Here is a 25,118-nt window from a genome sequence, read left to right as displayed (position 1 = left end):
ATCACCACACAATCCCACCCCCCACCCCATTACCACATATAATCCCGCCCCCCCACCACATTACCACACATAATCCCACCACCCCATTATATTACTACACATAATCCCGCCCCCACCACATTACCACACATAATCCCGCCACCCCACCATATTACTACACATAATCCCGCCCCCCCACCCCATTACCACATATAATCCCGCCCCCCCACCACAATACCACACATAATCCCGCCACCCCACCATATTACTACACATAATCCCGCCCCCCCACCATATTACCACACATAATGCCGCCCCCCACCACAGTACCACACATAATCCCGCCCCCCACCACATTACCACACATAATCCCGCCACCACTCCACATTACTACACATAATCCTGCCCCCCCACCACATCACCACACACAATCCCGCCCCCCACCACATTACAACACATAATACCGCCCCCCACCGCATTACCACACATAATCCCGCCCCCCACCACATTACCACACATAATCCTGCTCCCCACCACATTACCACACATAATCCCGCCCCCCACCACATTACCACACATAATCCCGCCCCCCATCACATTACCAGACATAGTCCCGCCCCCCACCACATTACCACACATAATCCCGCCCCCTCACCACATTACCACACATAATCCCACCCCCACCACATCACCACACATAATCCCGCCCCCACTACATCACCACACATAATCCTGCCCACCCGCCACATCACCACACATAATCCCGCCACCACATCACCACACAATCCCGCGCCCCCAACACATCATCACACTAAATCCCGTCCCCCCACCACATTACCACAGATAATCCCGCCCCCCCACCACATTACCACACATAATCCCGCCCCCCACCACATTAATAATAATAATAATAATTTTATTTATATAGCACCACATATTCCGCAGCGCTTTACAACTTATAGAGGGGACTTGTACAGACAATAGACATTACAGCATAACAGAAATCACAGTTCAAAACAGATACCAGGAGGAATGAGGGCCCTGCTCGCAAGCTTACAAACTATGAGGAAAAGGGGAGACACGAGAGGTGCATGGTAACAATTGCTTTAGTTATTTGGACCAGCCATAGTGTAAGGCTCGGGTGTTCATGTAAAGCTGCATGAACCAGTTAACTGCCTAAGTGTGTAGCAGTACAGACACAGAGGGCTATTAACTGCATAAAGTGTATGAGAACATGATACGAGGAACCTGATTATGTTTTAGTTTTTTTTTATGATAGGCCACACAGGGATAATTAGGTTAATGCGTTGAGACGGTAGGCCAGTCTGAACAAATGCGTTTTTAGGGCACGTTTAAAACTGTGGGGATTGGGGATTAATCGTATTAACCTGGGTAGTGCATTCCAAAGAATCGGCGCAGCACGTGTAAAGTCTTGGAGACGGGAGTGGGAGGTTCTGATTATTGAGGATGCTAACCTGAGGTCATTAGCGGAGCAGAGGGCACAGGTAGGGTGGTAGACTGAGACCAGAGAGGAGATGTAGGGTGGTGCTGAGCCATGGAGTGCTTTGTGTATGAGGGTAGTAGTTTTGTACTGGATTCTGGAGTGGATGGGTAGCCAGTGAAATGACTGGCACAAGGTAGAGGCATCGGTGTAACGGTTGGTGAGGAATATGATCCTGGCTGCAGCATTCAGGACAGATTGGAGCGGGGAGAGTTTGGTAAGAGGGAGGCCGATTAGTAGAGAGTTACAATAGTCCAGACGTGAATGAATAAGTGAAACAGTAAGAGTTTTTGCAGAGTCGAAAGTAAGAAAAGGGCGAATTCTAGAAATGTTTTTGAGATGCAGATAAGAAGAGCGAGCCAGTGATCGGATGTTGGGGGTGAATGAAAGCTCGGAATCAAGGATGACCCCAAGGCAGCGGGCATGTTGCTTTGGAGTAATGGTGGAACCACACACGGAGATGGCAATGTCAGGCAAAGGTAGGTTAGTAGAGGGAGAGAACACGAGGAGTTCAGTTTTTGACAGGTTCAGTTTCAGATAGAGGGAGGACATGATGTTAGAGACAGCGGTAAGACAATCACTGGTGTTTTCTAAAATGGTCGGCGTAATAACAGGAGAAGAGGTGTATAATTGGGTGTCGTCAGCATAGAGATGGTACTGGAAACCAAATCTACTGATTGTTTGTCCAATAGGGGCAGTATACAAAGAGAAGAGGAGGGGGCCTAGGACTGATCCTTGAGGAACCCCAACAGTAATAGGAAGGTGAGAGGAGGAGGAACCAGCAAAACATACAGTGAAGGATCGGTCAGAGAGATAGGAGGAGAACCGGGAGAGAACGGTGTCCTTGAGGCCGATGGAGCGGAGCATATTGAGGAGGAGCTGATGATCCACAGTATCGAATGCTGTGGAGAGATCCAAGAGTATTAGCATGGAGTAATGACCATTAGATTTAGCTGTTAGTAGGTCATTAGAGACTTTAGTGAGGGCAGTTTCAGTAGAGTGTAAAGAGCGGAAGCCAGATTGAAGAGGGTCGAGAAGAGAGTTATCTGAGAGATAGCGGGTAAGACGGGAGTGGACCAGGCGTTCGAGCAGTTTAGAGATGAAGGGAAGATTAGAGACAGGTCTAATTAGTGGCACAGTTTTGGTCGAGGGATGGTTTTTTAAGTAATGGAGGTATGATGGCATGCTTAAATGAGGAGGGAAAAATACCGGAAGTGAGGGAAAGGTTGAATATTTTTGTTAGGTGAGAGGTGACAGCCGGAGAAAGGGACTGGAGGAGATGTGACGGAATGGGGTCACTGGTGCAAGTGGTCGGGCGAGAAGATGCAAGGAGCCCGACTACTTCTTCTTCTGTAACTGGCTCAAAGTCAGAGAGTGAACTAGATGCAGTGGGGGAGGGAGGACAGTGCATGGTATGAAGAGATTGGGAGATGATTTCCTGTCGAATGTGGTCAATTTTTTCTTTGAAGTAATTGGCCAAATCGTCAGCGCGGAGATCCGTGGTTGGGGCTTGCTCTCTTGTGTTGAGTAAGGACTGGAAAGTGTCAAAGAGACGTTTAGGGTTATTTGACAGTGAGGTGATCAGGGTGTTGAAATAGGTTTGTTTGGAGAGGTGAAGGGCAGAGTAGTATGTTTTTAGCATGAACTTATAATGGATGAAATCTTCGGGTAGATTAGATTTTCTCCACAGACGTTCGGCGCACCTGGAGCACCGCTGCAGGAAACGTGTTTGCAACGTGTGCCACGGTTGTCGCCGTCTGTGCTGAGTTGTTCCATGTATAGGAGGTGCAGCTTCATCCAGGGCACTTTGCAGGGTTTCATTGTAATGCTTCAGAGCAGAATCAGGACATGAGATGGAGGAGATTGGGGCCAATGAGGACTGCAAGTTCTTCATAAGTTTCTGGGTGTTAATGGCCTGTATGTTTCTATAAGTGTGGAAAGTGGGGGTGACCTGAGTGGGATGGCAGTTCTTGATAGAGAATGAAAGAAGGTTGTGGTCAGAGAGCGGGAGAGGGGAGTTTGTGAAATCGTCCACTGAGCAAAGCCGGGAGAAGACCAAGTCAAGGGAGTTTCCATCTTCATGTGTTGGAGAGTTAGTTTGCTGCGAGAGGCTGAAAGAGGAGGTTAGAGATAAAAGGTGAGAAGCAGATGGGGAGAGGGGAGAAGCAATGGGGATGTTGAAATCACCCATGATAAGGGTGGGGGTGTCACAGGAGAGAAAGTGTGAAAGCCAGGTGGCAAAGTGATCCAGGAACTGATGAGAGGGGTCGGGAGGACGATACACCACTGCCACTCGCATGGAGAAGGGGACATAGAGTCTGACAGCATGGACCTCAAAGGAAGGGAATACAAGTGAGGGTACTTGGGGGATAATTTGGAAGGTACATTTGGGTGAAAGGAGCAGACCAATGCCTCCACCTGGTCTGTTGTCTGATCTTGGGGTATGAGAAAAGTGTAGTCCACCATATGAAAGAGCAGCAGCAGCAGCGGTGGTGTCTGACTGCTGGATCCAGGTTTCAGTAAGAGCCAATAGATTAAGAGAGTTAGAAAGCAAGAAGTCATGAATGAAGGAGAGTTTATTACACTCCAAAGGGCACAATTGAAAGAGACAGAAGGCATGCATGGAATATTAATAAGGTTAGAGGGGTTTCTGAGTGTAGCAGTTGGGAGGTTTGACTGGCTATAACATGGGGGGCCGGGGTTGGGAGAGATGTCTCCAGCGACTAGGAGAAGGAGGATAGAAAGAGTGAACAGATGGTTAAGTGATTTGTAAGAGCGTCTCTTGTGTTGGATGGTGGGACTGAATGGATCAGCGCTGTTAAGCAATGTGAACAGAGCATAAGTGCTATACAAAGGAGAGGAGAGGACAGAGGGGCCGATATGGATGGAGTGTAAAGAGTTTATGCAAGGGTGGTGAATGTGAGTGAATGCAGCAGCCAGGATATACATTATACAAATACATATGGTGAGTATTTGTTCTGTTTCAAATGAATAGGGAATAGATTTATTTTTTCTTACCTGTCTCCTGCCCTGTTTAACTGCCATGTTATAACTGCCGAGTACTTAGAAAAAAGTACTTTGAATAAATGTACACGAATAATAGTGCACGAATGCATCCCCAAAGTATGTCTACATTTATAGAAGGCTAGCTCTTAGATTACCACACATAATCCCGCCCCCCCACCACATTACTACAGATAGTCCCGCCCCCCACCACATCACCACACATAATCCCGCCCCCCCACATCACCACACATAATCCCGCCCCCCACCACATCACCACACTTAGTCCCGCCCATTACCACACATAATCCCGCCCCCCACCCCATTACCACACATAATCCCGCCCCCCACCCCATTACCACACTATTGTTATTTACTTCATTTTAAGTTAATTTACCACATGCGTAAGCGCTATCGAATGTTGTCATTATTTACTTTTGTTTAATCACCAGCAGCGTTAATTAGATAGCAATGTGCGTGCCGAGCGTTAGCTGGCTGGAAACATCTAGTATATATATATATATAGAGAGAGAGAGAGAGAGAGAGAGAGAGAGAGAGAGAGAGATATACATGCAGATGGTCCCTTAAAGGGGTTGTCCGGTCTAAAATGAAAAGTCTGCAGTCCTTCTGAGTGTCACTCTCTGTGACTGTAGACTTTTGAATCCCCCAGAGCAAGCACTTTGCACCGCTAGGATTCCGCCGGTGTGTGAGCCAGGTACGGTGGTGATGTGTGCTAGACAGAAGCCGTCTAGTGGGTGCGGCCTTGCTCCATACAAGCATATTGAACAAAGTCACGCCCACTAGATGGCCACACCCACTGGACGACGGCACGCACTGAACGGCACCAGCCCCGGAGTATGCATATCACATACATCACCGCTATTTCCAGCTCAGAAACCGGCCAATCCTCGCAGCGTACAGGGCGTGCTCTGGGCGATGCATAAATCTACAGATTATTGACGGCAGACTTTTCATTAACCCTTTTATTTGTTAGATAACCTGCTCAATAGGAATATGCAACTTACTTTATTTAAAAGTTATGTTGTCCTCCCCACCCCTCCCACCAAAAAATCACTCTAAAGTGTTGGCCATTAAGTGTCACCCTGTTATGTGCCATGGTGTCTCCTGCCTGCGGTCAGGTATAATCCATCTCTAGCAGCAGAGGCACAGACACGGATTACAGGGGCGAAGCTTTATTTCTCAGCTTTTTCTCACGTGTCTGTGAAGCTCCATACAGCCAGTACGGAGAGACAAGCTTTCTGTTCGGGGCAGGCAAGGAGCATGCTGGGAAGTGATGGAAAGGAAATGTTTAGCACCTATAGTGCTGGCAGAATGCTGATAAGGAACCGCCCACTGAAAACAGTTACGGAGTATAAGAATCAGGTCGGTTCCTGGACATATCAGACTGGTATGTGCACCAAATGCAGTTGTATCTTATATATCAGGCTTCTTATGGAAGCCACATCATAATATTATCATCAGTTCCACAAGATTGCAAATTTGACTCTCCTCAGTCATTCTGCTACATAGGCTCTGTATTGTATGTGTTTTTAATATTTGCTCTCGAGTAGGACAGAGATTTTGCAATAGTTCAAGCAAAATTCTAGTGTGTGATGCAACGGAATAATAATCAGCATTTAAGCCATTCCTACTGATTTATAGCCGCCGAGTCTTCCTTTTATTTCTGATGTTATTTGCAATGTAAATGATTTACTCTGGCAGCACAATTTAATAGCACATAAAGCAGGTTGATTCCTCTCACAGGAGTGCACATACGACACATGCAAATTTCACCGAGGGGCCACACAAGCCATCTCTGGCTAATTCTTCATGAATTTCTCCCCTGATTGTAAATGAGATGATTACGATGCATGGCAGACTGCGAAATGTAACGATACGAGGATCGCACAGAACTGCATAACCCAAGTAAATGTAAATGCGACAGCAGCATGGTGATCCGTGGAATCAGAAACCTGATAGCGCTAATCATCAAAAATATCTGGTCCATTCTCCTCCCAATCTATCAAAATGGGGATGTCATTTCTGGGGAGAAAGATGGAGAAGTGGCAATGATATCTTCCATCCATCCATCCAGCTATCTATTTATCCATCCATCTATCCATCCACCCATCCATCTATCCATCCATCCATCAAGATGTCTATCCATCCATCCAGCAGTATAGCCATCCACCTATCCATCCATCTATCCATCCATCTGTCTATCCAACCATCAAGATGTCTATCCATTCATCCATCCATCCATCAAGGTCTCTATCCATCCATCCAGAACTATAGCCATCCACCTATCCATCCATCCATCTTTCAGTCTATCCATCCATCTATCCATTCTTCAGTCTATCCATCCATCCACCTACCCATCCATCTGTCTATCCATCCATCTATCTGTCCATCCATCCATCTGTCTATCCATCAATCCATCCACCCAGCTGTCCATCCATCCTTCTATCTATCCATCCATCCATTCACTTATCCATCCATCTGTCTAGCCTCTTGTGAATTCTGTTCTTGGGCTCCCTCCGGTGGTTATAAGTGGTAGCGCTGCTGTCTGTCCTTCACAGCAGTTATCAGGTGTGTTCACTCTGGACTGGGCTATTTAGTCTGGCCTCACCCTTTGGTCAGTGCCAGTTGTCCATTGTATTCTGGAGGATTCACATCCCATCATGGCTTCTCCTGCTTCCTGGTCTTTTCACCAAGTTCTGCTGGTTTGCAGCCCACATGTTGTGGGCCTCATTGTTCAGTGCATTTCATGTTTTTTCTTGTCCAGCTTAATCTGTGTAAGGATTTATGCAGTCAAGCTGGAATCTCTGGAGAGGCAGATATACCCTCCATATCTTTAGTTAGATGTGGAGATTTTTGTATTTTCTGTGGTGGATATTTCTTAGTATTTTAATACTGACCGCATAGTTCTCTGTCCTATCTTTCCTATTTAGCTAGATTGGCCTCCTCCTTTGCTAAATCCTGTTTTCAGCCTGTGTATGTTTTTTCCTCTCCTCTCACAGTCAATATTTGTGGGGGGCTGCCTATCCTTTGGGAATTTTCTCTGAGGCGAGAAAGTTTTCCCTTTTCTATCTATAGGGTTAATTAGTCCTCCGGCTGTGTCGAGGTGTCTAGGATCAGTAGGTACATCCCACGGCTACTTCTAGTTGCGGTGTTAGGTTCAGGGGCCGCGGTCAGTATAGATACCACCTTCTCCAGAGTACGTCCAATGCTTATCCTGGGCCACCAGATCATAACACTAGCCATTAATCCATCTATCTAGCTGTCTATCTATCCATTCATCCATCTATCTGTCTATCTATCCATCCTCCACCCTAAGCTACGCTCTATAGGCTTCAAGGACACCGTTCTCTCCTGGTTCTCCTCCTATCTCTCTACTCCTTCACTATATCTTTTGCTGGCCCCTCTTCCTCTCATTTTCCCCTTACAGTAGGGGTTTCTCAAGGATCAGTCCTAGGTCCCCTCTTCTCCTTGTATACTGCCCCTATTGGATAAATAATCAGTAGATTTGGTTTCCAGTTTCATCACTATGCCGATGACATCCAATTATACACCTCGTCTCCGATATTGCCATCTCCGTTACCATAAAAGTCCCAATACATCAAATATATGAAGTGCTATGATCCAATCAACAGATGAGGATGTGTGGGAGCTGTCCAATGATCATGGAGGGGGTGTGGTGTGACGTGTGACGGACATAGGTATCCCTCATCATTAATCTACCTATGCCGGATATTGCCATTTCCATGAGTGGTTCTACCATCACTCACAGCAACATACCTGCTGTCTTGGGGTCATACTTGATTCAGATCTTTCCTTCACTCCCCACATTTGATCATTCACCCGCTCATGTCATTTACACCTCAAAAATATTTCTAGAATTCAACCTTCTCTTACCTTTGACTCTGCAAAAACTATTACTATTGCTCTTATTCATTCTCATCTCGACTATTGCAACTCTCTACTAATTGCTCTACCTCTTACTAAACTTTCCCAATCTCTCCTGAACAGAGTTGAGCGACTTTTACTTTTTTCGGATCGAGTCGGGTTTCGCGAAACCCGACTTTGTCAAAAGTCGGGTCGGGTGAAATCGGCCGATTATTGCGAAAAGTCGGGGGCCGACTGAAACACGAAACCCAATGCAAGTCAATGGGGAATCAAAGTCGGCAGTGAGTGGAGGACAGGAAAACACCTACAGAGCCCATTTTAATGCCAAAAACATCAATTCTTATTACTGAAACTTGTCAATCTTAATTTACTTTATAATAATAGTTAGGCATTAAAAACTGAGGGTTATTTGGCTAAAGTTGTGGGGGGGTAGGGCTGGCTCAAGTTTTCCGTGGGCCCAGGAAACGCGGAATACGTCACGGCGGTGGAGCAGGGAGAGGTAAGTATTTCAACTTTGCAAGAGCTGTGATCCTGAGCAAGCAGGGGGGCCCACTCGTTGGCACTGGCACAGGGCCCCTCATAGTACGGCGGTGTGTTTGACGGCGGGTGGCGCCTCCCACTGCCAGAGACACTTTTGCGTACTATGAGGGGCCCTGTGCCAGTGACGTCGCCAACGAGTATGCCCCCCCCACCTGATGAAGGAACCTGCACTTTCATCTGCACCTTCCTCTTTGTCCCTCTTTGTAAGGTGGTATAGTATGCGGGAAGGGGAACCTGACTTTCAGCAGGGTCAGATTCTGGCTGTGTAGAGTGCAAGGGGAATGTAGTGGTCTGGGTCAATGTACCAGCAGACTCATCTAGCAGTGGCTGGGCAATGGGCAGGATGAGGAGGAAACACAGATATAGGCCCAAATAATAAAGTGGGCTAAATGCAGTTCAAAATTGGTAACAGGACTAACCAGGCGGCATTGCTTTGTTCAGTGGAGGACAACTGTAATGAGTGGCAGACACAGTTAGTAGGCCCAAATAATAAGGTGGGCTAAATGTCTGCCAAAAAATTGTTCATAAATAACCAGGTGGCATAGCTAGGTACAGGGGTGGGCTCCTCTGCTGAGTAGCCGACAGTGGTAGTAGGTGCAAAGTATTAAATGGTCTAAATGGAGGCAAGGGCCCCTGTATATTTTAACTATCATCTATAATTTCAACAAATTTGTATTGGCAGTGCCATTGAAGGATTTAACAGCACAGACTACACAGTGGTGGAGCAGGGAGAGGTAAGTATTGCAAGTGGTAGCGCACTGTTCGAGCTGGGGGGGAACACTCTCTCGTGGGCGGCGCTACTGGCACAGGGCCCCTCATATTACGATGGTGTGTCTGACGTTGGTTGTGCACCACCACCGTCAGAGACACTTCATTGTACTATGAGGGACCCTGTGCCAGTGCCGTCACCCAAGAGTGGGCACACCCACCTGTCCAGGCAAACGGCACTCGCACGGGTGCTTGCGCCAGGTGGTGACCACGGCCCTGTGGGGTGAGTCAGCCCATTTAGGGAGGCATAAAAATGGCCTATGGTGGACATTCAGTAGCTGCAAATGGAGGAATTGGAGAAGTCAGTAAGAGGAGGCCAAAAGCAAGACATTTTTCAGGCCAGCTACGTGTCAGCAGGGGAAGGTGGGGCAAAATAATTTGAAATCCATGATTGGTTCATTTTAATGAAGGTTAGATCATCAACATTTTGGGTAGCCAAACGATGACGCTGGCTCAACACCTCCAGCCTTAGGTGCTATTGTGCTTTTCCCACTACCACCAGATGCACCACCACCACCACCATCATCAGTACCAGTTGGCAACCACCGCCCACGGGCTATTCCACCAGACCTCCTCATTTTTTGGAAAATCTAACCAAAATAACAACCGTTATATGGTACTGTAAAACAAGGTAGAAAGTGTATATAAACTTGTTGAGAATTTAAATCTCACTTTTTTGTGGGGGGAGACTGCACCAAAACTCAGGCCCTGTGCATAAAACACAATGTAAGTGGCAGAAAGTGGCTGGCTGATATACGACAAACTAACAGGAATGAAGTATATCCACTTTGTGAGAATTTGAATCTCACTTTTTTTTTTTGGAGACTGAACCAAAACTCAGGCCCAGTGTATAAAACAACACAATGTAAGTGGCAGAAAGTAGCTGGAAGATATATGAAAAAATACAAGGACTGTAGTACAATTTCAATCTCCCTACAATGATCTCAGGACACGTATGGCAGCAATAAAAAGGACTGCTGCACACAAAAGTGTGGACAAATAAACAAGATAACTGTGCAGAAAGGAGCAACAGGATTTTTGCTTTTAAAAAAGCAGTTGGTTTGCACAGCAGCGTGCAAACAGCAATGCAGCTATCAGGCAGCCTAATAAGCTACAGAGCTGATGCACAAAAATCTAGCCTCCACTGTCCCTGCAAAAAAAAGGTGGTGTTAGACAGTGGAAATCGCTACAGCACAAGCAGTTTGGGGGTTAATCTTCCCTCCCTAACTATGTCCCTTCTTCTGACGAAGCTGCAGCAACCTCTCCCTATGCTAAGATCAGCAGAAGTAAGATGGCGGTCGGCGTGCATGCCCCTTTATAGCCCCTGTGACGTCGCAGAAAGCAAGCCAATCACTGTCATGCCCTTCTCTAAGATGGTGGGGACCGAGACCTATGTCATCATGCTGCCCACACTCTGCGTCCTCCTTCATTGGCTGAAAAATGGCGCTGAAAGCGTCATACGAAACGTGACTTTTGCGCGCAGATCGGCGACCTCATGGCCGATCCCACACTAGGATCAGGTCGGGTTTCATGAAACCCGACTTTGCCGAAAGTTGGCGATTTTTAAAATTGTCCGATCCGTTTCGCTCAACCCTAGTCCTGAATGCTGCAGCCAGGATCTTATTCCTCGCCAACATCTACACCGATGCTTCTACCCTGTACCAGTCATTAAACTGGTTGCCCATCCAATATAGAGTTCAATATAAACTCATCACTTTTATCCACAGAGTGCTTCATGTTTCAGCACCAGCCTACATCTCCTACCTCGTCTCAGTCTACCACCCTACCCATGCCCTCCATGCTCCTAATGACCTAAAGTTAACATCCGAACCCTTCACTCCCATTTCCACGAATTCTTATGTGCTGCTCCAATTCTTTGGAATGCACTACCCAGGACAATTTGAAAAGTCCCCAATACCCACAGTTTTAAGTGTGCCCTAAATTGCATTTTGTAGACTTTCTTAATTATTTTTGTATTTACAGAGGACATGGGCTGCATTGGATTAGACATAAAGGTTAGTATAACTTTGTTTTTTATTTTAATTTCAAATAAAGCTGTCTGTGTCTTTATTTCAATTAACGGAATTTATTCTGACTTTTTTTTTTACAATCTAACTATAGGTTAGTAATGGGGGTGTCATACAGATGCCTCTCCATTACTAGCCCCTGGGCTTGATGTCAGCTACCATAAAACAGCTGACATCAACCCCAAACCTATTACCCCACTTGCCACAACACCAGGGCAAGTGGGAAGAGCTGAGCAAAGTGCCAGAATGGGCGCATCTAAAAGATTTGTTTTTTCCGGGATGGATACTGTCTGCTATTTTTAGGTAGGGGAGGGCCGATATCCATGGCACCATCCCAGTGTGAGAATACCAGCCCCCCAGCTGTTTGTTCCTGTACCCCTCTGATCCTGAGATATGGCTCCCTATTTCCTACAAATAAATCTAGTATTTTTAGATAACTGGGCGAGGTTCACAAGAAGACTTCCATAGAGAACAGTTGGGGACCTCACCTACTTAGCTCAAAAGACTAGATTTACTTATTAGGAAGAGAAGGCCATATCTCAGGAACGGAGAGAAGCAGGAACAAAAGAAAACTAATGCTGAATTCAGGAGAACATCAGCATTCATAACAGGGGGAAAAAAATTACAGATTTATCACAACTTATAACATATCCTAATCATATATATAACTTTTCACCTGTTGCAAATGCAGCTGTTCTCCTGAATCCGTTGATCTTCTTTGTTTGTTCTTGCACCTCTCCATTCCTGAGCTAAAGCCTCCTCTTCCCTGTAGGTAAAACTGGTCTTATAGCCAATTGGTGTTGTCATAAACTCTTCTCTGTGGGCGTCTTCTTGATGACCATGCCCACTTTGCTCCAGAGCCTCTCCATTTCTGAGATAAGGCATCCTCTTCTGTGTATTTAAATATAGTCTTTTATACAAGTGGGCGTGGTCATAAACTCTTCTCTGTGGGCGTCTTCTTGATGACCATGCCCACTTTGCTCCTGAGCCTTTCCATTTCTGAGATAAGGCATCCTCTTCTCTCTATATAAATATAGTCTTTTATACAAGTGGGCGTGGTCATAAACTCTTCTCTGTGGGCGTCTTCTTGATGACCATGCCCACTTTGCTCCTGAGCCTTTCCATGCTTGAGATAAAGCATCCTCTTCTCTACATATAAATATAGTCTTTTATACAAGTGGGCGTGGTCATGAAATCTTCACTGTGGGCGTCTTTATGACCACGTCCACTTGGAAACAGACCAAATTTTTAGATAGGAAAAGGGGAAGCCATATCTCAGGAAAGGAGAGGAGCAGGAACAAAAGAAAAACAACGTTGGATTCAGGGAAACAGTGGCATTTATAAAATATAAAAAAAAATTAGAACGTTTTTTCAAATGACATTTTTTTTTGTTTTTTTAATGATCGTTGGGGGTCCAACCCAAGGGAGCCCCACCAATGCCCTGAAAGAAGGGCCACAGCGTTGCTTCCCCTTTACAGTTTTTTCTCGGTACATTAGCGCTGTCAGATAACTGAGAAAACTACAGCTTGGTCCAATGATTGGGGCCATGGTCCTGCCAGTATCGAGCATTGCTGGGGGAAAGCAGAACTGTGGCCCCTACATCCACGACATTCCCCAGGATCATTACGTGATGTGATATCCTCGTCGCCCCTTGCATCCCTTTAATTACACAGATAATTGAGTCCATATACCTTAATTGGATTTCCATTGACAATACAGTAAAATGCTAACGCTTAATATTTAAGAAGGATTAAACACCAATAGAACTGTAAAATGTGAGAAATGCTGCTACATTCTTAAAACTGCAAATGATGAAGCGAGATCTAATAAAAGTGTCCAGACGCTACAGGAAATGAAAGCAATAATCATCGAGGCATGAAGAAAGGGGACACACGGTTTATCATGCATTCCCAGACTTGAAGATGAAGCAAATTACATTTCTGTGCACTATGAATCCGGCAGCCTAAATTATGTAAAACATTGTAGATGACATTAGCTGAGAGGCGGCTTGTCATGTATAGTGCGGTCACGTGTGAACACTTTAGCTTAATTAAAGCAGACCCTTGTCATCCCATAATACATAACATATGACATAACGCGGTGTAACTGCCTGTGTAAGCGGAACGTCTTGCGTCAATGTATGAGACTTATGCAAAATAGGTCCTGTTGTGCCGACTTCTCATAACTGGGTCTGTCCTAGAACTATACGTTGCACTTGTTAACCGTGCTGGGGTTCCCGCTTGGAGCAATAACAATCATTTTCCTGTAGTCTCTGACATTTAAAGAAGACTTGTCACTAAGTGGCCAGTTTTTACTCTTGTTTTATTCCATTGATTATTCCATTTTATTTTTTTGTCTTATATGTCATACTGTTCCTGAGAAAAGGGCCATTTTTATTTGGTGCCAGTTTTTATAGTCTTTAACAAAAGAGGCGCGGCTCACAGGCTCCTCGAGGGCGTGTCTTAAGGCTAATCTGTGAGCCACGCCCCTTTAGAAAAGACCATTCAAAATAGTACTAGAAATATAAGCCCATATCTCTGGAATCAGATTAAAAAAAAACAACAACAACAAACAACACGATTGTTAGAGGCAGGTCCTAGCTATGAGACACAGCCTTTACCTGCTGAGTATGAGGCGAGTTCACCCTGTGAGCCCGATCCATACAATTGTTGGATGCAGTGAAGGGGTTAAATCTTCATTTAAATAAAAAAAAAAAAAAATGATAGCAAATGCAATTATTATGCTTACATGTGGTACTGCAAAATGCATTTTTTTTGGTTGCAAAAGAAGACAGCGCATTCCATCACATGCAATGGAGGAGCTAGCGGAAATTACAAATTGCATCACAAAATATTGGGAAGAATTCAATATACACCTTATGCCAGAAAATTGAAATATAAAAGTCTGTTTTTTTGTGCAACACAAAGTTGTACAAACATTTTGTGCCCCTTTTCTTAAACTTTTGTCTTAGCATGACAGATTCACTGTAGTTTACTCCAGAAAGTCATATTAAGCCTGAAAGATGCGCTAAGTTTATAAAGAGACATGATATTCTTAATAAATTGCGCGCATTCTACTCCAGCAGATGTCTGATGAACTCCCCAACCCAACCTTGTCTTCTCTCACCAGGTACTGGGCAGATGTAGGTCTTAAAGGGGTTGTCCAGTGGAAACAAGTTATCTATCCACAGGATAGGTGATAACTTACTGGTCTTTGGTGAGTCATCCTGCTATGACCCGCACTGTTCAACAGAACTGAGAATTTTAATCAAATTTATGTAGAGAGGAAGAGGACTAGAACTCTAGTGCCACCTATTGGAAGCAGTCAATATCGACTCTTTAACGAGCCTTGCAATATGACTTAGGATAAAAGCCAAATCATAATCTCAATTTGCAGATAGTGTTTCGTGGTGACTGCCCCTCATTAGTGCAAAGTATGAGATCTGATTTTGCTAGGTGAGATGTTCTGGACTGTGATCGAAGGCATAACGTTTCCCCTTGTGGTGAGTGACAAGCCAAGCCTGACATGTCTCCACAAACAGAGACATTACCCCTTAGACCCCAATCCCAGTTATAGAAAGGAGCAGCAGTGCACATGCTTGACCATCACTCCATTTATCTTCTACATTGCTGCTGAGCACTATACTCAACTTTTTCCGGCAACCTCGTAGAGAATGAGTTGGAAGGTGGTTTGACTTCCACCTGCTGATCTGTTTTGTAACAAGACTAAAAATTTCCTTTTCTGCCCATTGACCACCAACGATCAACAAGTTATAACCCATTTTTGTGGATAGGTGATAAATTGTTTCACTGGACAACTCCCTTGAAAGCATTTTACAGCTCAGATGACTATTCGTTCCCGACCAATGATCTGTGTAAATATTCAGCTGATCAAATGTCATTTGATCTAATCTTTATGTGGACATTAAATCTGTCAACTGATTTTTTCTATGTAATCTGAGAGTAGCATAAAGTATGGGGCAGAGACCCTGATTCCAGCCATGTGTCACTTACTGGACTGCCTGGTTCAGTTTTGATACAATCACTATATTATCTGCTGCAGATCTAGCAAAGCTCTGAATGCTGAGCTGTGTATAACCCCGCCCATACGACTGATTGGACGTTTCCTGTGTACACTGTGCATAGGCAGAAAGCTGCCAATCAGTGGTGGAGGCGGGGTTACACAGAGCAGGTTGACTAGATGGTACCAGACACCTAGTCCTGTAAGGATAATCTTCTTCTGATAAAACACTGATTTTATTATCACAACAAGACAAAGCTCAGGAAGTGACACAAATCAGTGTCCCAGTCTCTACAAAACATGCTGCCAGATTCCCTTTAAATTTGACATTTGGCTGCAGCAATGTGGCTGGCACAAATTAAATTGTATATAAAAACAAGTGAGCATCCTATGATCGCCCAGTCGCATGCAGTGCTGATAATTGCTCCGTATAATTGGAGCTCAAAAGGCATCGATCAGCTTGCCATATCCTCAATCGGTGCTCGTTTCGGTCAGAAAAATCTGTTCATGTAAAGGAGGCTAAGAAGAAGATATAAAACACTGAAGATGCTACTAAAAGTGATCTGAACAACTCAACATCTATATCGTTAATGGACACTAAAGTTGGTCAAGCAATCTGAGTAAAACACATGGATGGAGCGGCGTAATTTCGCCGCCCCTAACTCCAGAATCGACTTATTGATGTTGAAAGCCCACTTTTTCGAAAGAAGGTTCATGCTGACATCCTGATCACTAGTAAAAAGGCTTAAGTATTGTTAGCACTTGATAAGTAATAAAACAGCCAAGGTATATTAAACTACACGGATGGAGCAAACTTCGGAATGACTCATGCTGAGCAGATAGGAGGGAATCCGCCCGGTGAACACAATGCATTTCACAGTACCTTAGTGGTTCTGTAGATAAACTGCTCCTGGTTTCCAAGGAGGTCCGTGGGTAATAACTACATAATGAGAAGGAAAGAGAAATCAGAACTTGCTTAGAAGACTCGCCGACCCATTAATAAATACCGCAGGTGATCGTTCTCAATGGCGGATGTCATATTAAAAGTGAGAATTGAAAGAAGTAAATGATTCTAGCCGGCATCGGGGGTTAGGTATTATGATCGTCCCCCGCTGCGTCTTTTTTAGCTATTAGCACCTTATTGTTTGTTAATGTAAAAAAAAAACATTATTGCACACGATACAACAAGATGAAAGCTGCAGGCGCACAAATACAGGTAAGGCTATGTCCTAAGACAAAACATTCCCGGCCAGGAGGATTTGCATGCAATTATTTAGGATAGAATCAAATATTTTTTTAATATTTATAATTTATTTTGTAAATGAATATCCATGGATACAAAACAATACCGCCACATAATTGCTTTGCAAAATAGATTTTTTTAAATGTGTCCATAGTAAAGATTGCACTAGTGAATTTGCGCCTTTTTTTCTTGTCTACTTTTTAGTGTTTTTTTTCCCTTTGGCACCTAACTTTTTTTTTAAAAGTTATTTGATATGTATTTGTTTGTTTTTATGCTCTCCATTGTGGGCGAAGCTTTGGTCTTTTCAGATGTTTTTAACTGATTCATCGATTGCGACTTTTTTAAAAAGTCACAAAATTTGGACGCCAATGTACGCCAGCCATTTGTTGTGTGCTCCAAATTTTTGTGCAACATTTTAGCAAAGCAAAGGCAAAAGACAAAGATAAAGAGCATTTTCTGATTCTGGTTGCAAAATTCAAACATTCAGGAACCATTTGCGCTGTTTTGAAAAATTTGGAGGATAAATTGTCAACGAATACACAAATACAAAGAAAAGAATAGTGACTAGTGATGAGCGCAAGTGCTCGTTACTCGAGTTTTCCCAGGGTGCTCGGGTATGCACCGAATATGGCTGGTGCTCGGGTGACAAGTTCAAATCCCCGTAGACGCAAGTTTCGTGACTTAGACAGCCACAAAACATGTTGGGATTGCCAGAGGTCCACGGGCAATCCTCGCATGTCTTGTGGCTGTCTATCAGAACATGTCACTCAAGCACCCGCCATACTCGGTGCATACCCGAGCACCCTGGGCAAACTCAAGTAACGAGAACTTGTGCTCATCACTAACAGTGACTAAAAAGCAAGTGATGAATAGCGCCTTTTTTCTCTAAAGATAGAAATTTACATTTCTGAGATATAATTATTGCAAATGGAGTCACATCAACACCTCTATAGCACAGAGCTTAGCCCTGGGTCACTGGTGATGTATCGGCAGAAGGCAGGTGCTGACAACTCTTGGCTTGAGGGGGCAATCAGTGGTGGTCGTAGCTATAACTATAGGTACTGTAGCTAATCATGCAGGACTGATGTATTAGAAGAAAAGAGACCTCTGCACCACTAAAGACCAATATGTTATGGAATGAAAAAGCAGCAAATGAGAGAGGCTTTTGCCAGCATTCATAAATGGATGTATGTTGTTTGGAACCCTTATCTACATGTTGGGGTTTGGGCACTGAGATAATGGAGAATATTTCAGTGAGTTCGTTTTCATGGTCTCACAGGAGAGTTTGTAACTCAAAGTTGAATATGCAGGGGATCTAAGAGCCTCTAAAAGCCAAGACGCTGCAAAATATTTTAATGAAACCATACTGTAAAAATTATTTTCAACCCAAATTACAAATTAGGGCTATATTATTTTTTTTACTGCTGGCCTCAGAACTAACCTGTTTCTGCCCAGCGACGATCTATACTGGCACAGAGCAGTTGCTGACTGCTCCTGTCGGCGATTCTGCTGACATCACGTCAACACAGCAGGGGCTTCTGGTGAAAGGGTAAGACTGTCAACATCATGATGATTAATAGCCAGCTCCCCACTGCATAACTTCAGTAAGCTGGCTGTCAATCACCATGACGTCGACAGTCACGCCCCATCAACAGAACAGCCCAGAAGAAGAAGAGCTGCTCTGTTGACATGGAGAAGCAGAATCGCCACCAGGAGCAGCCAGTGAACATTCTGAGCCTTTGACAGATAGAACAGGAAGGTAATATATTGGCTCATACTAAAAAAATTATTTAGCCCTGGATAACCCCTTTATATGAAAAAAATCCAAAGTAAGATTTATTCACATTACTTTTTTGACCTATGCTTATGATGTACATCGAGGAAAACTTGCAGTATAAAGGCAAAACATGTCTATAGACCATTATTGCCATACAGAAGCTACAAGTTTGCCGTCTTGGCTCTTCATCACGCATGTATAGGCAGATAAAGGTCAATTTTCTGCATGCAACTGCTCAGTATGCTACAGGACAAGCTCTTCAGCCTGCAAATGAGAGCACCTTTTGGCCACTAAACTACAGACCCACCACTTATAATTTATAAAGACCATTTCAGGGGGCCCAGAAGTCACAGGAGATGAGCTATGTACTTTGGGCCACTTGGGAAGGTCCACTGATTACTGTCAATTTAAAGATAGTAATGAAAGGCTCTCTGAGCCGCCTAACGGTCATACAAAATTATGCCTATCTGCCCTAGGCAACATATGCAACTCTTGCTCCAATCATATCATGAATACGGCCTCACACAAACTCAAATCACACATCGTTGACTAGCTTGCCAAAAATAAACAATAACAGCTCCCAAAAAGACTATCGCTTAAAAGTAATCACCCATTTTTGCCAGCCTTTCTGTGAAAGATTTATAATTCCATCATATACTAGTATCTAGTATTGTCATATAAAGTAAACTATGCAGTAAACTCTACATCCAAATTTTAGATTATGAAGAATTATTTAGCTTTGAAATTAAAAAACAAAACATAAGAGACCCAAATCACTAACTTACCATTTCCAATATAAAGAAATATCCTATATAAAATAATTTCTTATGTGACCGCAAAGGGGTTAACACAGACCCAAGATAGGCTAGCTATTGTAAGTTGCAAGCCAATTTGAACTAAAATGATACTAAGTAGTAAAGAGGACATATAACTTGCCGTTAACATACAATTATTTTTCTTGATGTAAATTTCCCTGTGCTGCTTAAAATAATCTCTTAGAAGGATCAACCCCCTTAAGCCATCTACATGTGCATGTAGGTCATAGGAAGATGAATAAAATGATACTCTGATATCTGTGATCCGACGTCTTATTCCTGAGAAATCATGTTTTTTCCTAATATGTAAATGAACTATTACGACGTATGTGACATAGATCTCCCTGAGAATCTGATTCAAGAGCTTATTTTAAATTAAAGGGGACATTACCAGTTTTAGATATGTAGGTCAGGAGAGTAGACTGTCAGTCATTATATGTCTCATACTTTTAACACCTCCTTTATTGTAAAATAAGCTCTGGAGGCAGATTCTTTTACAGATCTATGTAAGGCCCACAGATCTTAACAGCTCAATTACATATTAAGAAAAATATGGATTTCTCTGCAATAAAACATCGGACTGCAGACATCAGTATATCATTTAATTAAGCTTCCTATGAACTACATGCCCAACTATATGGCTTGAGAGGGTTCATCCTATTGACAAATTCCCTTTAATTTGTTTTTTTTTTGTTGTTCCTGCATTTCTATTCCTGAGATATAAATGTCTATTTCTTGTCCGTAAATCTAATCTTGGTAGATAAGAGGGTGGTATCCTCATGAACACGCCCACAGAGTTGAGGCACACACCCACTTGGCTAACAAGATCCGATTTCAATACAAGGAAGAGGAGGCCATATCTCAGGAACGGAGAGGCGTAGGAAAAAAAGAAAAACATTGTCAGATTCAGGAGAACAAAGGCATTTAGATCAAGTAAACAAATATATATTTAGAGAAAGTAATAAATTCAATTTTAAGTGCTTTTAAAAAATCTGCGCTATTGACACTGACCGTTATAAAGATGAATTAGGTCAGTTTGGTTCCCTATAAACCATGCTGCAGCCTTGGGGCTGTGCCTGCATGATATACAACCATGGTTTACTAGTCGTTGTAGGTAAGGCAGACATTCCAATAACGAGACATTGATGATCTACTGAGGATGACTACTTCTATGGAATATCCTGAATACAATGAATACAAAAAACAAGTACAGATGACACCATCATTAGTAGCGTAATGGGAGAAAAATAAACCCTATTAAGTAACGCATTTGCCGAGGACCTGTTCTGACAAAATATAATTTAGTCTGACAAAACACATTAATAGGGCTATTGAGCGTTCCATTTATTTGCTTCTTGTGCCAGTGAAAAATTATAAACGTTTTACAGTTCCTCTTTTTTTGTCTCATAGTTTACATGTTTCTTCTTCGGCTTTATTGTTTTTGAGACAGTGTAAAAGGGTAAGATTAATTTATTTCTAATTGAATGTACCGCTTAGCCAAATCTTGGCATATTACTGTCAGCTTCCATTGTTCCAGTTATAATAGTGCAGAAATGAGTATATTAGTATTTCATCATAAATCATTTTTTAATCCACTTTTTTAAAATTAATACTGCAACCTGTTTTTTTTTGTTGTGTTATTTCATTGTAAAATGTGAGATGCATCTATTAGCCTTATGAAATGTTGCATGCTTGCTGACAGTTTCCATTTTTGTAGGGCAGTCCCACAAAGCAGGACATGAAGGGGATTGAGTTTTTACAAATTTCATTTGGTGTTTTGGGTGTACCTGGGAGGAATAGCGCACTACTATGACCTACTGGAATGTTTCATCTTTGGAGTAGGTAAGATAAAGACATGTTTATTTTCCTTTCCTTAAAGGGAAAGGAAAAGAAAGAAAGAAAGAAAGAAAGAAAGAAAGAAAGAAAGAAAGAAAGAAAGAAGGAAGGAAAGAAAGAAGGAAAAAAGGGAAGAAAGAAGGAAAGAAAGCAGGAACTAAAAAAGCAAGGAAAGAAGGAAACAAATAAGGAAAGAAAGAAATAAGGGAAGAAGGAAGGAAAGAAGGAAGGAAAGAAAGAAGGAAAGAAAGAAAAAGAAAGTAAGAAAGGAGGAAAGAAGAAGAATATTACCTTATAATTAAATCGGGCTTTAGTGTTCAATGTATTTTTCAAATATTTTTGACAGAGTTTTTTTGGTTGTTTGTTTTTCCATTTCAAAATCTGTATTAAAAAAAATAGAATCATGGTCAGCTGTGACATCGCCTATTGTGATTGATGGATCCTGTGTTATCAGTTGTGTATAGTAGTGTTACATGCCATTGTAATCCTTCCTCTGAAGATAATGAGCCTGCTGAAAACTCTCACAGAAAGGCCAGGAAGTACATAGTTAAAAAAGCCCAAGTGGCCAGTATGAAAATTGAAAGGTTATTTATTAGTGTTTCTTTTAAAATAAAGATCATAATTGCTGTGAAATTTAAGGGTGGATTTTCTGCACTTAAAATATAGAGAATTTTTTAGAAACATTGAAGTTGATACATTTTAATTTAGTCTTATTTATATGCTTTTTTTTCTTCTGTTTTTATTGTACAGTATCCATAAAGAAATTGGCATTTGTTGCAGTTTTTTTAAATGAAGTTGATACATTTTAATTTAGTTTTATTTATATGCTTTTTTCTGCTGTTTTGTGTACAGTATCCATAAAGAAACTGGCATATGTTGCATTTTTTTTTTAAATCCACAGCATGTCAATGTCTGTTGCAGAAGTGCACCTATTTAGTGCAAATTTTACTACTGCATTTCAATGGGGACCCTAAGCCCCAAACACATCAAACCACTAGACTGGCATTATTGCACTTTTTAATGAATCTTTTCATAAAAGTTAAAAACATAAGAATAGCTAAGAAAAATTTAGGTGGATTTTAGCTGCAATTTAGAAATCCTTGAGTAAAATCCTCATAATATATGCAACATGTGAACCATAAGCAAGATGACAGAATAAAGCCCACCTCATGACGGATTGATAGGTTATGGGGCACAAAGGGTTCAAACACAATAAACAGAGATGTTCAGAAGTCAGCGTGAATAGATGCCTACATTATGGGGACATTGCATGACATTTGACCCCTTCTGGGTCTTTATCCAAAGAGTCACGCATGATGGAAGATTTGGTGGTAAAGAATGGCGCTGTCAGCTCTGGAGTAGCAAATTGTCAGATTCTGAGCTCACCGATTGACTGCAGTGCTGTTGACATAATGTCAGCGCTGCAGACAATTACAGACAGTGGGAAAAGAGGCGGAGACTCAGTGCTGGACCCGGTGAGTGTGAGTAAAGGGTTTTTTGTAGCACCAATGGTTTGTTTTTAACTTTGTAAGGGCCAGTCTTGATATTCTGCAGTTATTTTACCATCTAGTCATTTTCCTTTCTTTTTTTTATTTCTCACCATGGTTTTATCCCGCAAGTTCCTCGCTGCTCGCTAGTATCCGATATGATGGAAGAGACATAAAAATAACAGTTGCTTCCTCAGATCTTCCCTGGAGGAATATACGGCTTTGACTTTCCTCTAATATCTCCTCCACTGACACGTTCCCATCTTCATTATAACATAGTATCAAACCTACCAGTATATCTCCCGGGACGTTCCTCTGCCCATCATTGGGTTTAGCTGCACCAGTTTAGGTTTAAGCTACTCGAACATATAATGAGCTCTCATTTCTCTAATTCCCCTCTGCTTTCACTGTCATTGCTCCATGGAAATGCTCCTTTGTAAAGTACTCAGGGACATATTGCCCAGCACAGGCGTTGCTAAACCCATCGTATCTTACTTGATCAGTCCATTGCTTCAGTTTCATAGTCAGCTATTCCTCCTTCTGATGTTTTCTCTTTGTTGGCTGCTGTTCCTGGATCCATTTTCTTTTAAATTTATACAGAACGATAGATTTTTAGAATCATTTATAGGCTGAAAATATATAAAAGGGGTGTCTAGGTTTTTACGAATGAATTTTTGAAATATCCTGTTAGTTAAAGGAGGTTTTCCAGAACTTTCCAACATTTGGCAGAAGCTAGGTGAGAAAGAAAGAAAAAGAGTAAGAGAAAAAAAAAGAGAGAAAAACAAAAAGGGAGAAAGAAAGAAAGAAAGAAAGAAAGAAAGAAACAAAGAAAGAAAGGGAGGAAAGGAAGAAGAAAGAAAAGTAGGAAAGGAAGAAAAAAAGAAAAGGAAGGAATGAAGAAGAAAGAAAGACAGAGGGGAAGGAAGAAGAAAGAGAAAGGAAAATAAATAAATAAATAAAGGAAAAAAGAAGGAACAAGAAAGAAAGAGAGAAAGAAAGGAAAGAAGGAATGTAGAAGAAGAGAGAAAGAAAGAAGGAACAAGAAAGAGAGAAAAAGGAAGGAAGAAGAAAGAAGGAAGGAAGAAGAAAGAGAAAGAAGGTGTGAAGAAACCAGATTATATCTTAATTACCCAGACGACTATGTTTAACAAACCAAGAAGTTGGCTTTTGGATTTAAGTGTTGATTTCTGGTTGGTCAAGAAAACAGACTTTTGTTTGTGCAAGCCTGGAATATTGACTTATAAGCTGGTATTTGATATACCATAGTGTGCTCTTATCCTTGATGAATAGTCAGGTCTATTAATATGCTAATTATACATTTTCTAGCCCAGATATTTTGTTGATTTTTAAACCAGAGGAGGAAAATCTATGCAAATAAATTAAATAATCAAACAAGGCAACTTGGTGGTCACCATTCTACCCCTTATCTGTGAGGGTTGACTGAAGGACACTGATTAAATCTAAAAATAGGTTACATGCCACTATATAAAGAGACTTTTTCTTCTGGTCGGGGGTACTATGGACCCGACTGGTAGAACACAGGACTGCTTCATTGACCATCACTGAAATCCCACAGACATCTTAAAGAATCCAGGTTGGGACAATCGGTTAACCTGGCCACATCACTGCTCTCGGTTAGCTTCCTAAGCTTGTCGTTTCCTCCTCACTGTGGGGGCCCACCAAAAGTGGGGAGCCACTGGAAGCAGCTCTAATCCCGGCGAGTCAGTGGAAGGGTGAGACTCTGTAATTTGCACCATCTTGGGTATTTGCTGGGACTGTTCTGTTTGCTATTGTGTGTTGGTGGTTCAATAACGTATTGCCACACTGTTTTAGCCTCACACATTGTTGTCTGAGTAGTGTTCTGCCCGCATTAAAATGAGGTCGGGCATTCGGTGGAGCGATCCCTGGTCCATGCGGTTCCGACTAGCGGACCTGGGTGCCCTCTGATTTCCTGAGTCTCCACAGAAGGGAAGGGAGAAGAAAGAAGGAAGAAAGAAGGAAGAATGATGAAAGTAGGAAGAACAAAGAAAGAAAGAGAAAGAAAGAAAAAAGTAGTACTTGAAGAGATAGCCATTGCTTACTACTCAAAGCCTCTGCTGCTCCAATGGCGCTTCTGCAGTGGTTTCCAATAGAGCCAAAAATATTACTTCCTGTCCAGTTACCTAACCGCTGCAGCCAAACACTGAGCTCAGTGGCTCCTGGCTATACACAGCACA

The 25,118-nt window shown here is 42.6% G+C and overlaps 1 protein-coding gene across 16 annotated transcripts in view; it reads right to left on the bottom strand.

The window, feature by feature from the left end:
* IQSEC1 (IQ motif and Sec7 domain ArfGEF 1) overlaps window positions 1–25,118 on the bottom strand; it is a 746,975-nt gene that overhangs the window by 304,328 nt on the left and 417,529 nt on the right. For 12 of the 16 annotated variants that reach the window (XM_077277651.1, XM_077277639.1, XM_077277654.1 and 9 more), the window contains one exon: window positions 16,628–16,684. The exons of the other annotated variants lie outside the window; for them this stretch is intronic. In XM_077277651.1, coding sequence (XP_077133766.1) covers window positions 16,628–16,684 — 57 coding nt within the window. The remainder of the gene's footprint in view (window positions 1–16,627; window positions 16,685–25,118) is intronic. 16 annotated transcript variants of the gene reach the window in all.

The sequence above is a fragment of the Ranitomeya variabilis genome, chromosome 8 (assembly GCF_051348905.1).
Source record: "Ranitomeya variabilis isolate aRanVar5 chromosome 8, aRanVar5.hap1, whole genome shotgun sequence".
NCBI lineage: Eukaryota > Metazoa > Chordata > Amphibia > Anura > Dendrobatidae > Ranitomeya > Ranitomeya variabilis.
The sequence above is the reverse complement of the archived record's forward strand: the minus strand, read 5'-3'. Positions and strand labels throughout refer to the sequence as shown.